At 41.8% G+C, this 17833-nt stretch overlaps 1 protein-coding gene across 8 annotated transcripts in view; it reads left to right on the top strand.

Annotated features, from left to right (window-relative positions):
* TCF7L2 (transcription factor 7 like 2) overlaps window positions 1–15961 on the top strand; it is a 179288-nt gene extending 163327 nt beyond the window's left edge. For 2 of the 8 annotated variants that reach the window (XM_059821225.1, XM_059821227.1), the window contains exons 8-13: window positions 1207–1332; window positions 2180–2339; window positions 3081–3188; window positions 8020–8068; window positions 8621–8671; window positions 15493–15602. In XM_059821225.1, the coding sequence (XP_059677208.1) occupies window positions 1207–1332; window positions 2180–2339; window positions 3081–3188; window positions 8020–8068; window positions 8621–8671; window positions 15493–15572 (574 nt within the window). In that variant the 3' untranslated portion in view covers window positions 15573–15602. Of the gene's footprint in view, window positions 1–1191; window positions 1333–2179; window positions 2340–3080; window positions 3189–8019; window positions 8069–8620; window positions 8672–9820; window positions 9894–10467; window positions 10541–15492 lie in introns of those variants that run through there. The other 6 variants (XM_059821226.1, XM_059821228.1, XM_059821221.1 and 3 more) reach the window with 5 other exon arrangements.
* Window positions 15962–17833: the final 1872 nt, after the last annotated feature.

Genomic DNA, 17833 nt, shown 5'->3' on the forward strand with positions numbered 1-17833 from the left:
CCGTTTGATAGAAAAAATCATTGTATATTGCTGATAGAAGAAATAATTCTTTATCCCCTTGCACGTTCCATATTCTTGGGGTACTTTATTTGGACAAAACCAGTTCAAAATCTGGGATGAGAGTAGGGATTTGCAGTGATAAAAAAACTTGTCATTTGCCATAATCACTTTAGCCTTGGGTTTTTGGGGAAGTTATTTTTGAACCAAATTTTTAGGCTAGATCACATTCCCTGGAAACATGTTGACTTCAGTGGGGGTTTTCTAAGGGAAAGGCAGTCAGTCATAGTATGCTTTCGTTATTCACTGCAAAACCTTTCTGAGACTGTTGAGGAAATATTGATAAGAAGTCAATCCTGCTTTTGAGAAGTTTGTTCATTTCGGTTAAAAAGTAAAAAGTCTGAATGATTGTGCCATGTTCGTGCTGTGGCCCTGACCAAGCAATTAGATTCATGCAGAAGGATTGCACATCCCTCTCTGAATCCAGTTGCAGGACCGGGGCCTGTCCATGTATGTGACCATAAACCATAAAGCTGACAACATTTTTTCTCTTTAGAAAGGCTATACTGTTATTTTGCATGAATTTAAGCCTTCCTAGGTTACCTCAGTGGGTCAAAATGGACTTAATTCCACAATCTTCCCACCTTCTGTTAAAGCAATGTGGCTCAGAGATTTATTAGTCACAAATAAATATTTTCTTTTGCTCCATCAACAAAATGTAGCTAATGAGGCATCTATAAGGATTATCAAAAATGCATCTAGATTGTGTTGGCATTAATATTTTATTTTGCTGTCAATATGCAACAAAAGATGTCATCCCAAATTCACAACATGATTCAGAACTATAAAAACTGATTCCTTGGTTGCCACAGATAATTTCTTAGCAAAGAAATGGACTGGTGGATTTTCTTGCAGGTAGCTGAAATTCCACTTTCATCCAAGTTCATCCAGTTGAATTTGCCTTTTGTTAAAGATGTTAAAAATCATGATGTCTCATGTCAGTAATGATAATGAAGGGGAAGATCGGCTTTAATGACATTAGAAGAGTCATTATGTTTAATTTATTGCTAATTAATGCTGCCAGCTTTCATATGCTTTGTCTAGCTGTCATGTGCTTGTTATATGCCTTTTTTTTTTTAATGTGTGTACACATCCCTCCCCATTCATTCATTTTTATTCTGACGATTTACACAGCTTTCTCTCCTCTAGGTTTCCTCCACACATGGTCCCGCCACACCATAGTTTACATACAACTGGAATCCCTCATCCGGCCATAGTCACACCAACAGTCAAACAGGAATCTTCCCAGAGCGACGTCGGCTCACTCCACAGCTCGTAAGTTGTTGCTTCCCGTGTCTTCTTTTTAGAACACCCAAAGCATTGCCTCTGCATGTGTGGCTTTTAAAAAGGCTTGGATTTGTGGGAATGTTTTTTCTGTAAACCATTTTTTTAAATTGCTTTTCCTCTTCTGTTCTAATTGACTTGAGCATGATTTAACTACCAAAGTGTGTCAAAATAATGGTAGCAGTCTTTTAGACTCATTCTGTGACATAGAGAAGTAGTTATTAATTTCACCCATTTTAACAAGGAAGTGGAATTTTCTTGATCAAGATTCAAGCTTCTTGACCAATTTCCATGCTACTCAGTGCCTGGTTTGAAGCCGTGAGATACCAGATACGCAACAGGAGACAATAAATCAAAGCATAAATGGCTTGTTCAAAGCTCCAGAGAGAGCTGGTATCGAGTTTAGGTTTGAACTGAGGAGAGCCCTGGTCTACCTCTGCCCGTAGTGCTTCTGGTGCTTCTTGCCTTTCATTTCACAGGTGAAGCAGAAAGACAGCGTTTCAGTTCCCAGTGATGATGGGGTGTAATTATTTCCTCTACCATCATGCTCCCAAGCCCTCTCCATGAACCCATTTTCCTGAGTGTCCATGTCCTTCCAAGGTTCTTCTAGGGGCTGAGAGGGTCCTTGGTGATATTGCATAAACATGAGATGGGTTTTCTTATAATGCTCTTAAAACTGTTCTCATACAGCAGCCAGGGTGAAGGCTCTAGAGAATCTTCTGGTCCTCTTCCTAGAGATTTCTGAGGATTAATGCTAGAGGGATTGAGGGGATTAATTTAATAAATTCACAAGGGTTCTCACTGTGTGGTTTCTGTCTGTTGTATCTTTACCCTTCAGAAAACATCAGGACTCCAAAAAAGAAGAAGAGAAAAAGAAGCCACACATAAAGAAACCTCTTAATGCATTTATGTTGTATATGAAGGAAATGAGAGCAAAAGTTGTAGCAGAATGCACATTGAAAGAGAGCGCAGCCATCAACCAAATCCTCGGTCGAAGGGTAGGTAACAAGGGACAAGCACAAGCAGGGACTGAAACTCGGTAGGATTCACACTTTCTGAATCACTTTGTTTTCGTGATATTTTGATAATGGATAAGTAAGTTACCAAACCAAAGGCCTTGGTTTGGTTTTTGTTTTTCGCAGACACTTTTTGTCAGTGGGGTCATTCATGGGGAAGAGGGAGAGTTAACTAATAGCAGTGTTATTTCAATGTTATTTCCGTGACCTGGAGATGGAAAAATCTCAGATTTTTATTTTGTCCTAAAACAGGCAGAAAAGTAAATGGGGAAGGAAAAAGCCTTTGGGTACAGTACCAGTATCAGCACCTGTGAGAGCCAGAAGAGGAGAGGGGGTGCCACTGGGGAAGGGAGGGGGAGACCTTCTCTAAACCTGTAACTGAGGTCTGGCTCAGGACAAGTGGTTCAGCTTCTGGACCCTCTCCCCTGCTCTTTGGTTTTGTTTAGTTTTCTTAATTCTCCTCTCTCATCAGGAGGCAAAGGGGCTGAGTGAACGTAAATGATTAGTTGTGACTCAGTTGAGTTAACTGGAGTTATAATCTGGAGTTATAAATAAAACATGAATGTCAGCATGCAAGATCATCTGGTTTTATCTCTTTTTATGAAAATCAACTCTAGCTGTATTTATATATAAATAATATACTCTGCTGTTAATGTGCTTAAAAAAACCCAAAAACAACACTTGTGCTTTTTATTTTGTCTTTTTCTCTTTTCTTCATCTCAGTGGCATGCATTATCCAGAGAAGAACAAGCGAAATACTATGAACTAGCAAGAAAGGAACGACAGCTTCATATGCAGCTGTACCCGGGCTGGTCCGCACGGGATAACTATGTAGGTTCCTATGTAGGTGGAAATTTTTTTAGTAGTAGAGCTTGTAGAAATGTATTTGTGACCTGCTGAACTACGACCACACATTGCACACAAGCACTACTTGGAAAGCGTGCCTCAGGATCCCAATCTGGTAACAACAACGGACGCTTCCCTCTGCGATACTAAAACTATTGGGGATAATTCCCAGCCCTCCACTTGGAAGAGGCTTCCTGGCTGGGACTAGTAAAAGGTTAGAATTGGGGCATGACAGTAGAGCTCTGTGAAGAAACTCTTGCCTTCACTTTTACCAGCATCTGGAAATGCTGTTTGGCTTGCTGGTCATTTTAAATTTCATTTTTTAAAACAGAACTAAAAATTCCCCTAGTATGGCTCCTCTCCTTTCCACCAAAAAGATGAATAATTAGTGCCTTGTGCTTATCTGTGTGAGAGTATAGTGGAAAGTGGAAGAATGACTTATCCTAGCTTCAGAGAAGGACTGGCAAAACCAAAAGCATGACTTGTTTGAAAGTCTTACTCTCAAGTGGGGTTAAATGAATTATTCCACGCTCTACTGTTGTCTATTTCGATTATGTTTTGCTTTTTCATGGCCATGTTATCTCCCCCCCCCCCCGTCATTTTTTAAAAAGTGTTTTGGAGTTTGTGATCAATTCATGGAGTGTTTTTAAGACTGATTCCTCCCTCCACCCTTCAGAAAGCCTGTTGTGGAGCTAAAAGTGGTAGAATTTTCTGTCTGTTAAAAACTTAAGGCCAGCGTTGTAACCACTTACTAGTAGTATATAACCCCTTCTTCCATGATGGGTAAGCGGTGCAGCTGGTGGTAAGTGTTTGCAAGCCTAAACCCATAAATTCTTGACAGATTTGTGGAATAGTTGGAGCTCTAAACCCTCTTTAATAGGATTATAGCAGCATCTTGATTATTTTTTTAAAGATTTAAATAAAAATCGCCTAAAACTTTCAAGGTCTCTAACTCTGGAAAAACCCCTGCTCCCTAGCTTCCAGGCAGACTTCCCTGCAGGTTTGGGGACCTGCAGCTCTAAGATTAATGTCAGTTATGTACAGTATTACATGTTTTGTTTTTGTTGAAGTCTGTCTTTTCCATCTTTATCATCATCACTGCCTATTTTACTGTAAATATCCTATTTTGCCGTAAATCACATAAAGTCTGTGCTTTGTATATGGCAACATTTACCTCTATGAGAATGTGTGCTTTTACATGTATGGATGGGAAGAAGCCAGTTCAGAGTCTGCAGCGAAGCCTAGAGCAGCAGCAGCTCCCTACAGTCTTCCACCGTTTCAGCAGTGGAGAATACACATGCTTACTTACTTAGCAATATGTACTTAAGGACGTTTTTTCAAATCCTTCTGTTCTTTCTTGATCATCTTTTCTTTCCATTGGGCTCTGCCTCGCTCCCTCCTTTGCTCATTGTTGCGGGTGTAGCTGTGCATGCTCCTCAGAGGAGACCTCGTTAAGCCCGATGAGGCACTGCGCCTGCTTAAACACATTTTCCCTTTCTTTTCAGCATAGTCTGGCCTGTGACTGTCAGACCATAGGCTTGAGGTAGTTCCTCAGCACTGTGCAGTATCGTCTTCTTGGGTGTTCAAAAGGGAGTATAGGCTCGACTGAGGTTTCGGGAATGCTCATTCTGTGCAGTGACTGTGCCACCGACAGATGGGCATGTACAAAGCCTTCAGTGTTTAGGACCTTTTACTTTTGTCCTCACCGTGTGAGCACTGAGAAGCTCTTTCTTCTCAAGCTAAAAAGGACAGGATGAGAAAGCCGGCGCTTTCCCAGCGGCTTGATGCTGTACACCCAAGTGACCTTCAGGGGGAACCTTCCTGCCTGAGGAGACCATGGTACCTTTGCATCACACGATTGCATCGTCCACAGGATTTATTTGTTTCTCCTCTCCTCGTCCATTCAGAGCTCTCCGAGTATCCCTCCTGCCTCAGCATTTCGTAGGGTCTTGAGCCCTTCACACATCTAGAAGGGGAGCACATCTGGGCTGCTTGAAAGGGTTAAATCATTAAGCACTTTAGGTCAGGCACAAGGATGGGGACAGCTGTAGCTCAGGTCTTCAGAAATGGGAGCAGTTCATTCAAGAAACGCAGCTTTCAGCCTGCTCTTAAATAAGAGAAGAGGGAGGATTCAGGGAATCCCTCGTGGCTTGTTGGTGTCACAAAGCACATTTGCTCTTCCTGAGATCTAATATAAGATGTTAAGCAGCGCTGAGTGCTGGACTCAGAAGTACGTAAGGGTCTAGTCACCTCGCCTGCCGCTTGTCTAGAAAATTAGTACCAAAGAACTCTGCAGTCCTGTCAAAATCCATGTTGGTTTGGCTCTGTAGAGGGAGCTGCCAAAACAGTTAGCAAATATTTACATCCGCCTTTACCTGCAGCCTAAGAATTTGTGTAGTACAATGATGGGAAATATTACAGAACTATCTGCTCAAGTCTTAGGAGGACAATCGGAGGCAAAGGCAAAACGGTGTCTTCTGCAGAGCACTCTTAAGGCCATGTATTAATTTAGCTACGTAATCAAGTATCTTCTCGTAGCACAGAAACTGAACAAGGAAGCCAGGTGATTCTTCTCCCTATTTTCTTTGAAAAGGGTGTAAAAGAAGTTAGCGGGACCTCTGTCAGTTCTTTGTTAGGAACAGTTTTCAAAGCTTGTGTTGAAAAGGAACCAGAAATTCCTGGTCCCTGGCTGACATTCCTGTATCTCAGTCATTTTTAACAGATGACTCCTTAAACGGGTTATGGTACTTTAATACCTGGCTTGAAGAGTTTGTAAAGGGCAGGTGACTCCTGACCTCTGTTCTGGCTGGCCCTTGTGTGAAGAAGTCATAAGGTCTCAAATTGGAATAGCCCTTGAATTCCCAAATGTACTGCAAAAATTAAGCAATTATGCCACGAGATACAGTCTGTTAATTATGCAAGTGGCCTCCTTGAGAGTAAATAAAAATCAGGCTTATCGTCCTGAGGCAATGTCTGGTTTTGGTTATGTTGTTGTAAACCTGGAAAAAATTCACCGACTTTCACAGAGTTACTGTCAATCTAGATCAATATAGATGGAGCAGTCTGAGCCTCTTGTATCTTTATGTGATACGTGGACTTCAAGACAGCACATTTTTCCCTGTTCTATTCTCAGGGAGCTTTAGGAGCAATGCTTGTCTATCTTGTCTGCCTGTCATGTTAGACTGATGGCTGCTGTAGCAATTGACTCAGAGCAACAACTTTCCATATCCCCCGAAATGACCTCAGAGGTGTCAGAGGTGATTCCTCAGCAGCGTTCAGGCCACAGGATTATGTGCATGTTGTTTAAAAATTCTTTAAAATTGATGGTGCAGACAGCTTTTTCCATCACCAGAAGGCTCTCGTGAACAAGATTGTGCTTGTTGCAGCCTGGACAGCAGGGTGGCAGTTTACAACCCTGAGCAAGCAAGAGGGAATGAGTACGGAAGCACCGTGCCAGAAGGCCAGCTTTTAGAGCAGAAAAATATGACAACAACAAATCAAAATCCAGCATCATGTTGGGGGAATTTTTTACCAATACATTCCAGGGAATGTATCATAGTGAGTGTCCCAAATGTTATAGTGGCTGTCCCAAGCTGAAGCCCAATCTTAACCATGTAGCTGGGAGCCAGACCAACCTACTGAGAAAGATGTCCACCATGTAGGAGAACCTCTTGGCTTCCCAACAGATATGTCCAGCCCATGTTTGTTCCCTTTTGACCACAAGGGACCACTGGCCTGGTGTCTTTTCACCAACTTCTCTTAGTACCACATCTTCAAAAGCAGGGATCTCTATGCTGTTCACAGTTGACGTTGCTGGCCCGAAAGTCATTGCTTTTAGCATCTGGGGAGCTGTGAAAATGAAATGACTCTGTCCCCTTGCACTGGCCTTTTTGTGCTGCTCTGCAAACCCTGTAGCTCGGTGTTAGAAAAGTTCTCTTAGCAAATCACTTTTATCTTTTGAGCCATGCTTATTACTTTTTAACTCTTCTCTTGGAAAACGATCATTGGGTTTCCACAGAAGTCGGGCTCCTGGTCACGTCATCTCTCACACTGCTGGAGAGAAATGGAGAAAGGGCCGTTCTCCCTCTGGTCAGAAACTGTAACAAATTGCATCATTTTGTGGGACAGTATTTGGGAAAGGGACGCAGTTTAGCAAAACATTACTGGTGATTTGTTCTTGTGATAGAGCAAAATGTGGGAAGGGTCTTCGTTATATCTGGACTTTTTCTCTTGCTGGCTTTGTTTCCTAAGTTGTTAGTACACTTATAAACCTGCAGGTTAGGTTTTGCTCATCACTGTGGCTTCCTCGTTTGCTTTAACGGTCGGGTTTGGGTGCTGAGGAGCTCCAGGGGCTCAATCTAACCTCACCATGGACTCTCCCACCTTGAATTTCCACTGTTGTCCCTTCTTCCCCTCCCCACCCCACAGAAATGTGACCAGGAAAGATTTTTTTGAAGTAGGCGCATACAAGTGTCGATGTTTCTGTCGTGATGATAATCTTATCTCAAAAGAAGCATCTTGCAACTCCCTCTGCCCCTTCCCCAGCTGCTTATGGCTTTGGTGGGTGTTAGCATTGGGGGGGCTGCAGCAAGGCTGTCCGAAAAGGCACGGGCCAGGCAGAGCCATCCCTGGGGTGTGAGCATCCGCTTGGGGCCCTCCAAGCCTCCCTACACTGGGAGCGAGCTGGCACCGTGCGTCGGTGTCCTCCCCAGGGAGCTTCCCGCAGCAGCCACAGCCCCATCGCTTGGTGCTGTCTTGCAAGGAGACATGTTTTGGGGTTTTTTTAATCCTTCTGATTTGCGTATGTTTCCTGCAGGGAAAGAAGAAGAAGAGGAAAAGGGATAAGCAGCCAGGAGAGACCAATGGTAAGTAAAAATAAGTCTAAATCTCTTGCTTAGTGGAAGTGTGGCAATCCCGGTGTGACGCTCCTAGGTATGGGGGAGGTGGGTAGGAGTCTCCTGGCCTCACGGGGAGCCAGCCCTTATACTAGACAGCCTTTTTTTTTAAATGCACTCTAATGATTTACACATTATTGCCCTTCTAAAACTAGTCACCAAGCCATTGCATGTAAGACCCTCTTGTGACGTTAGCTGAATTTGTACGTAATGATTGCAAAGCCTTTAACTGCAGAGCCGTAGTTGTAATGCCTATGCCATCATTTATAAAGTTGTCTGCTTATTTTGCGCATATGTGTGTGCGTGTACGTACATATGTATGTGTTTGGTATTAATTTGGGCTGTACCTGTATGTTCTGATGCATGCCTTACAGTGGTAAATCGCACCCATTTTAAATTAAGGAGGTTTGCCATTCTATATAGGAAATTAGAAATACTGCATAGGCAATCTCATAGTCAATTTTGAAGAAGCCCTGACTTAGTTTTTTTGAAGCCTTTGTATAATTTGTTCTTTTTTTTCAGAACACAGCGAATGTTTCCTAAATCCTTGCCTTTCACTTCCTCCGATTACAGGTGCTAACGTCATTTTGAGTCATTTAAAATAGTTTATAAACTGCCTTTTAATTTTTTTTCCTGCCATTATAGATTTTAACATTAAACACTTATGACATTAAGAAAAAAATACCATCCACACGTTTTGATAGTATTTATTATCTATATATCTTTATATCTATTATATGTTTGATAGTATTTTTTAATTTTGTTTTTTGTTTTTGTAACAATTGCTATTAAAACAGTAATACAGTAAAAATAACGCAAGAGTTGTACTAACTGTGCAAATTGAATATGCAGTATTTCTTTAAAGAGACTGATAAAGAATGGAAGCAAGTCAGTAATGAACCTCCTTAATCTAATGGCATTTTTCATGGCTCCCACTAAGTCTTCTCACATTAGCATGCATATGCATTTTTTTATTATTATTTTAGTTTTGGATTTTTTTTTTTCCTTTCTGCTCAAGCCTATTCATTGCAATTCACTAGCTGTACTAACTCAGCACCTTGCCATGCTTTACATTTTATTTTCTGGCTGATACTAACATACTCATTCCGCAGTCTGCTTATTCTTATCCATTCTTTTAAATACAAATTAATAAAAACATGTAAATTGAATGTTATTCCAAAAGCTGCATTATCCCAGGAGATATAATTTCCTTTTTTTTTTTTTCTCTTATTTTTATTTTGTATCTGAGTTGAAGAAAAAAGCATGTTCAGGATCTAACTTCCATACTCAGCTTCTTTTCTTCCTTTTTTTCCCCCCCTCTCAAAAAAGAGAATAAAAAAACCCAGCCCAAATAAACCTTGCCTAAAACATCCTGCTAGACCAGCCACAATGACTTTCCTCTACCTGCTCTTTTAAAAGGGAAAGAAACAGTCCTTTATAAAGGGATACTGCAGCTTTAATTGCAACAGCTAATCTCAAGAGTTGAATAAAAATGTGATTATCACTTTTTTTAACTTTTAAATCAAAAGTCAATATTTTGCAATTAATAACGAGGAAATTGATTTTTATTCCCTTTTTTATTTTTATTTTTTCCTTATTTTTATCTTTCTCTTTTTTCTCCCCTTTTCTCTCTTCCTCTCTCTCTCTCTCTCTCTCCCCCCCTCTCCCCTTTTCTTTTTTTCCTCTCTCCCTTTTCTGCTCGCTTTTCTTGAACTCATTCAGACCTGAGCGCTCCTAAGAAATGCCGAGCGCGCTTTGGCCTTGATCAACAGAATAACTGGTGCGGCCCCTGCAGGTGTGTATAGTTTTCCCAGACTCGCTATGGCTGATTTGCAGCTGGTTTATTTGGTACTTTCCCCTTTTTTTTCCTGCCTTGTTGCTTTGTAGCTCTGTGTTGTGATCTAGAAGACACAAGGGAGTGGGACACTGCCATGAGTTATCATCTCTTTGAAAGGGTTTTGCTTTTTTTTGTTGTTGGTGGTCTTTTTTTTGCCTTCCTCTTTGCTGCTGCTAGCCAAAAACCCACTGTAAAACAGCATCAGCCTTAAGCCCATCCGATCCGTGCCCCAACCATGCTCCTGCCCTCCAAGCCTCCACCCAAGGAAAGTCTCTCCCAAAGCCCTTGATAACACGGCATTGAGCGCGGTACCGACACCGGACAGACACACAGCCGTGTCAGAGATTTTTTTGGTTTTCTTTTGGCTCATTGTGAAAGTCCTGTTTTCTTTCCTGCCCTTGGTATGAGGGGAGATTACCAAATAAAACTAAGGTGATTGAAAGCTAAACGTAGCTGTAGCTAAGATGACGCAGTCCAAATGAGCTCTATCCACCATTGTGTTGTATTTTTTGTGTTTACCTTATGCTAACAGATGCAAATACTCCAAAGAAGTGTCGGGCATTGTTCGGGCTTGACCGACAGAGTTTATGGTGCAAACCATGCAGGTATAATACTACCCATTAGGCCTTTGGGGAAATAAAAGCAATCTGTCCTCTTAGTGCATTTGTGTGATTTTATTTTTTAATCTTTTTTCCCCACTCCCCACCTTTCTCTCTCCCACAGCATCAATTGCTAATAATCTTTGATCTTTGGAATTTCTTGCTAATTTAATGCCATTTTCTCTCTTTCTTTACCAATAACCTCTCCCTGGTGGTAGAACTGGGAACAAGAAAACTTCAAGTCCTTAAAGCTGGCAGCTTTTTGGCTTTTTTATTATTTTTTTCCAGATTGTCAGCAAAATGAATGTTTAGCTGGACATCTATATTTTGTCTTTCATTTGGGTGTATGTCTGCTGTCTCCAAAGGCTTTTTAAAAAGGTTCTGGGATCTGCAGCAGTAGTGTTTTTCTCATGATTAGAGATGTAAAAGCCAGTGTTTACAGCTTATATTGTACTCATTTGTTTGGTGTTACCAGCAAAATTAAATAGCTACGTGTACGCTTCTATGCCTCAATAAGGCTTATGAAGATACCGGTTTTTTAAATGATCTGATGTCTTTTTTTTCTGATTCCAAAAATAGATTTTTTCCTAAATTTTATCCCAACAAGTGAGCTGTAAACGCCTGAGCTGTAGACAAAACTATTTACAACTTTAGTAGGACAGTTTCCAGCATTAAAAGGAGATGAAAGACATCAGAGAGCCCAAATTTCGACAGCCCATGTTCTACTGGAGTTTAATTCCATGTATAACTCAGTACGTACTTCTTTCTTGGTGGAGGGATACCGAGTAGTTCTTTTCTCATTCCTTTTTCCTTATATGCTCGCATTTGGTTAAATTTGTTGTTTCTTTGTTCTGATACAAGCAGTCTTTGAATTTGGAATATTATGATGGTAGGTATTTCAACCCAAACCACACTCTGTGTGTAGTGATTCCTCTCCCACATTTTCCCCTCTTACTCATGCCAGTCCCATGTGCTCCATCTCATTTAGAATGTAGATCAGACGTCCATCGTATTTTGTGTATGCACGCAGTCTTGTTTGTGCTTAGTGTCGAGGAAAACACGGGTCAAGGGTGGTGTTATATGTCCAAATACCAGCTAAGGCACCAGAAATGTCTGCAACAGATTGCATATTGTCCCATTCGAGGCATGCTAGTACCGGGCGTTGGGGTCTTAAATACCAGTATCAGTACCTATGTTAAACAAGCTTTGAAAGCAGCATTTGCTTAAAGCTTAAAGGAAGAAGAGTTCAGTCCACAGGAGCTCAGTAGCCACTTCACTGTGTCAGGAGGCTCGAGTCTCATGCTAGCCAAAGACTTGGATGCTGTGTTTAATTAGGCTTTATTTTGTGGTTAGTTCACTACACACTATCAGCAGATATTTGTGTAGTCTAGGGGTAGAGTATTTGAAGCATGTCAGGCTCTGTATGCCAAGTACCAGAACCGGGGGCACATCATGTTTGTGTTGCTTTATCTTTCCCTAGCTGCTTAAGTAAACAGCATACTTTTAAAACTACAGTTTATCAGCAAGGGGCTATTCATTCGGTCTGTACAGTGCTTAGGTTACATGTGAAGCATAAACCCTCTCTTAACTTATGCCAGATTTTGGTCAGAAATCTTTGCAGCACATCAGAGACGACTTCAGTGGTTGAGCTGATAGCTTTAGACTTACTGATAGAGAGTCAGCTGCTTTTCTTTTTGTTTTGTTTTGTTTTTAAATGCATGGACGCATTCTATCACTAGGTATTAGAGCATTTCTCTCCTAGTTCTGGTCCTAACCATTATAACATTGCATTTGCTAGCATGGTAGCATTTTGTAGTACATCTTAGGTAGGTGCTAAAGATGTGCAGTTTGCTGGTACAATAGAAACTGAGACATCTTTGCTCGCAACAACTGAATAAACCCTTGTCACCCTCAGTGGCTTTCACTCATGGCAATTGCAGCAGTACAGGTTTCCCAGTGCTGTCCTGGGGCTAGTTTCAAGGGCAACATGAGTGCAGGGTCAGGTCTGTTGGTGTTTGCCAGACTGATGTAGCAGTTGATGCTTTCAGAGCAACATGCAAGTGAATAATCCTTGCTAGCACTTCTGAGGGGGGATATGTGGTATTTTTGTTCCCACTTTTAGGAGAGCAAAACTGAGGCGTGAAGAGTGCCTTGGATGTTTACTTATTCCCCTTCACCAGAGTTGCCTGGTGTTGTTCACTTCTGGTAAAATTTGGCTTGCAGGGTTTGGGGTTTTACCATCTATGCCTTCTGTCCCACCTAACCCTGACACGTACATGACCACAGATAACATGTGGTGGGAACGGCACAGGCTGGAGAAATGTCCCCCCACCTTGAGCCATCATGATGGCTTTTCAGACTAAAAGTGGCCACACTATTAGAGAGTTTAATATACAGCAGAAGCAGAGGAAGCAATCTGCTCCCTTAATCCTAGTCAAAGGAAAGTTACTTCGGGTAGCAGACCAGTGGCTTTAGTTTTAAAAACGTTGTTAACTCTGCAGAGTCAGCAAGTCAGGTAGACCTGGTTTAAGTCAGCTTTGCCATGGGAACTCTTCCTTTCAGGCCACAGAACTTAAATAGTATTAAAAAAAAATGTTTTTTGAATTTTTGGCATGCTAGATTCAAACTGCCTCCAGTGAAACAATTAACTGCCTTGTAGGTTCAGAGCAATCCAGTTGAATGGCTTCTGGACCACCATCGATGAGGCAGGTAGAGCTTGGGTCTCTGCTTGCAAATTATTGTAATTTGAGGATTCAGGGGAGCCCTGCAGTCTCCAAATTGTGAGAACCCACCTTTCCACGCAGGTATTATTGGTGAGCTTTGTGAAGCATCACTGTTCTGCTTTGCCACTGGAGCTGTACAGAAGGTCCAAACATGAACTGTGGCCCTGGTAGCATTGCACAGCTGAAGCTAGGAAGTGGTGAGACAGAGGAGAGGGGAGGGGAGAAAGAGCAGCAGAACTGTCCTTAGCCAAGAGCCAGAGGCTTCCTGCGATGTTTGTTGATGGTAGAAGAATTAACAGGTTCTGTTTCGAGCCCACCAAATTAATTATTTTCTGTCTTCTAACGTTGCTCTAATAAAGCATGGTTTACAGCCTTCACTTGCTGTCTTCTATCTTTCTTTCTTTCTTTCTTTTTAACATTTAAGTTGCATGGTTGTCTTTAGTTTTTAGCATGTATTGATCTGCAGGCTAACGTGGTTAAAACTCTAATAGCCCTAACCCCTTACCTTGCCATGTGGAACGTGGAGCAGAGCCTGAGTCTCTGGAGGAAGGGATGTCGCAGCACTGGTCCTTCACTGAAGCTGGTGGAAAGATGGGGTGCCAGCCTTGCTGTTCCCTTCCTGCCTATGGGAGGTGGTATCTTTTAACTCCAGGATCAAGCTGGTTAGATCTCCCTTGCAGTCGAGAAACATCTAGCCCCATTGCTTAGACAGCAGCGCTTGGTTTAACCCAAGTCAAACGCAGTTGCCATGCATAGGGGAGAACATTGACAACCAGGAGTGGAGCTGGGGCACCTACGCGAGTGGGGAGTGTCACCCAGCGACATTCAGCTGCTGTGCCACACTCCGGTGCTTCGTCTGATGAAGCTGCTGAGCTAGGGTGAGGTATCCACTGGAGGGGGAGAGCAACCTGCTCCTTCACGTTGGTGGCTTTGTGCAGCTTAGCTGAGTGTCCAAAGTTTTTGTGACAGAGCTGCTCTAGACAGACTTTGTCATCTACCTGGGGCTGTGTGACAGCGGTTCAGCACTTCCCATGGGAAGTGTGCTTGTGAATAGGAGGGCTGGAGAGCCATCATTATTAGGGTGAAAGTGGCCACTGAATGTCGTTCTGCCAGATGCTGTGGTTGCTTGCCTCGTTATTTCTGTCCTGCTGCTAGAATTGTCTTGCAGATACTTGGCAAGAGAGATGGTGTGAAATTGTCATCTGTTTTCATTGCTCCTTTACATTATTAAGTGGACAGAGGGAGGAGAAAAGATCTCTGTCGGGTCACTTACTCATTTATTTGAAGATGAGCAGCTCTTGCAAGACTCATATTCCCTGCTGTGAAATAAGCTCCATGTTGCTCCTCACCTTTGTACCTGTCGTCGTGCTCTTCACCTACTGAAATTGGATCCCACTCTGGAGTTCCATGGATGGCTTCTCAGAGGAAAATTCCCCAAAACGCAGACAAGCAGCTTCCCAAATCTACCACTCTCCCTTAAACCAAAAAGTAAAACTGAGTCGATTTAAAGCCACAACCTGCAGGCCATACAACCAGTTATTCTTGTTATTTTGGATCATACTCTGTTTATCCTGTTCTTCTCCTGGTTTTTCTTCTGTTTGCTTTGTTTGTTCGTTTTGTTTTTATTTCCCCTCTCTCTCGTTCTCTCTATTATATATCCCTCCTGTCTGACTCCGATGTTTCTGGATTTGGTGTGGTTCTTAACAGAGGAGAAAGCAATGAGCAGTAGTTTGCAGCCATCCTTGCCTCCCAAGGGCAGTGCATCGTAAGAGACGACAGGTGACGCAGGTGTAGCGATAGCCCCGTTGAGTTGGACAGCGTTATGGGACATCTTGAGATACCATCAACTATCCAGAGCTTTTATTTTATAAGGATTACAAATTTTTGTTTTTATTTTTCCGGAGGAAAGTCAAGTTTGTAGATTAGCACAGTGGGCTCCAAAAACGTCTTACCTGATTTTCTGATTATTAAAATAACTAAGGAAAGGAGGCGGCCTGAAGAGGAGAGGGACGAAGAGACAATCAGTGAATCCTTTCCAAATCTGTTAGCCGAGGGGAGGTTCCCGAGCGGGCTCGGTGCTGAGGACACCCCACCAGACCCCCAGGACAGCGCGTGGGGCTGGGGTGCCGCCCGCGCAGAGCCCAGAGTAGCTAACTGACGGCTCTTTGCTTTAGATAACTGTCTCCATCAGCGTCTCTGCCCTTTATTCACAGATAACTCTCTCCCTGTTTCTAGGAGAAAAAAAAAGTGCGTTCGCTACATACAAGGTGAAGGCAGCTGCGTCAGCCCACCCTCTTCAGATGGAAGCTTACTAGACTCTCCTCCGTCCTCCCCTGCCATGCTCGCCTCCCCCTCCAGAGACTCGAAACCACAGACTGAACAAACGCAACCCCTCTCGCTCTCATTGAAGCCCGACCCGCTGGCGCACCTGGTCATGATGCCGCCGCCATCCTCGCTCGTCCTCGCCGAGAGCGCTGCGAGCAAGCCCGGCGCCCTGCCTGCCGCCAGCTGCCCCAACGGGGCCCTGGACCACCCGCCGGCCGCCCTCCCGCCGGCCGCCGCCGCATCCCTAGCACAGCCCTCCACGTCCTCCTTGCATTCCCACAGCTCGCTGGCGGGGACACAGCCCCAGCCGCTCTCCCTTGTAACCAAGTCCTTAGAATAGCTTTAGCCTCGTTAGCCCTTTCGGTTTCCTTGGGGGGGATTGAATTCTGTTGGGATTTGGGGTTGGTTTTTTTTTCTTTAATTTTTTTTTTCCTTCTCCTCCTCCTCGTCGTCCGCTGTTCGTCGTCGTTTCTCAGTTTTGTTTTTAATTCGTGCCACGTGGCTACATTAGTTGATGTTTTATCGAGTTCATTGGTCAATATTTGACCCATTCTTATTTCAATTTCTCCTTTTTAAATATGTAGATGAGAAAAGCCTCATGATTCTGCCAAAATTTTTATCAACAGCTGTTTAAAGTCTTTGTAGCGTTTAAAAAATATATATATATACATAATTGTTATGTAGTTCCAATAGCTTAGTTTTAAAGACTGATTTTAAAAATTAAAAAAAAAAAAGAAGCAATTTTGAAGCAGCCCTTGCCGGAGGCATTGGTTCTTTATTATTTGTATTAAATACGAGCTTGCGAACCAATCATTTTACATCTGGTTTTTAAACCTTTAAGGGCACAAGGAATGCGGTGCCGCTACTACTTCTTTTTTTTTTCTTCCTTGTGTGAAACAACCTTTATTGTGATGTTACTTGTTATTGTTTAAATGTACAGAAACAAAGGGTTAAAAAAAATGTGTTAATATACCTTGTTCCATGGTGTTGTTCTTTTTGGGGGAGGGAACGCTACTCAACAATTAAAAGTATCACAACGCTATTGGACCAGTAGTATTTATTGCTTTAGAAATTGCTTGTTGTATCTGTATGTTGTCCCTTTTTAAATGTTTTTTTCCTCTTTTTTTCTTGAAACATTGTATAAAGGGTTTTTTTTTTCCCTTAGTGTAAGCATCTTATATATAACAACTCATTTGTACAAGGTTTTTAAGTTTATATATAAATGTGTATATATATATTTTTTCCGGGATTTTTGTTTTTGATTTCCTTTTGTGATTTTTTTTTTTTTTTTTTTTTTTTTTTGCTATATGAAACACAGTTGCCACCAAATGGACATTCGCAGATGCATTTTTTCAAGGATCAATAGTGTAAAATAAAAAATTGCTTTAAAAGCCATTACACACGAAAAGACTTGAAAATTTAGCAAGGGAATTTTTAGCAATGCTGTTTGAAAAATAGCAAGGTCCAAGTGTCTCCCATTCAGAACTGCAGCTGAATCCCCTGCGACATTAGGACTGTAGGCTGTGTGCAAAATTTTTATGTGCCAAAATTCTCAGTGACTTTTAACTTTCTCCCGACAATTTTTTTTTTTTTAATGCTGTAATTTTTTTGTTCATCATGTTTTGCTGTGATGTTACATAGGTAGATATGTATGTAGTTTTAATGTCACCTATAACAGACGTGTTTGGTAGCAGATTGTCCGGAAAGCATTTAAAATGAAGAGGTATAAACCCTTAAGGGCCAAATTCTGTATATTAGATTATTCATAAAAGGAAAATCAGACTGCCACTTTTATGTACACTTAATACATACAGGTAGGTAGCAAACTTAAAACAAAAAAAAAAACCTAGGCATGTTGATGTTGCAAAAAACGCTGTATAAAGCTGAAAAATTGTTCATCTGTTCATTCAGTGCCATTGTAGTTGACATGAAGCGATTGTAAAACTGTCTCAGATTTTTCTCTGGTTTATTAAGATGCTAACTATAACATTTTTTGTGAATACTTTGAATGTTTCCTAACAGTTGTGATGTTACTGTTCCGTTTTATGCTCTTATTCCAATTTTCATTTTTAATGGTTTGGAAGCCATTTTTTGTAATGAATAAATGTTCATGCTGTACAGTATCTGTAGCATGCAGTTCTGGATTAATAAAAGCAACTTAGTATGTGCAGAGAATGACTTGTCAACTCATTTATGCGTTGACTGCATTTTAACTCTGGCCAAAAAGATTTACAGCCCAAGTGGAAAACTT

Source organism: Gavia stellata, chromosome 9 (assembly GCF_030936135.1).
Source record: "Gavia stellata isolate bGavSte3 chromosome 9, bGavSte3.hap2, whole genome shotgun sequence".
NCBI classification, from domain to species: domain Eukaryota; kingdom Metazoa; phylum Chordata; class Aves; order Gaviiformes; family Gaviidae; genus Gavia; species Gavia stellata.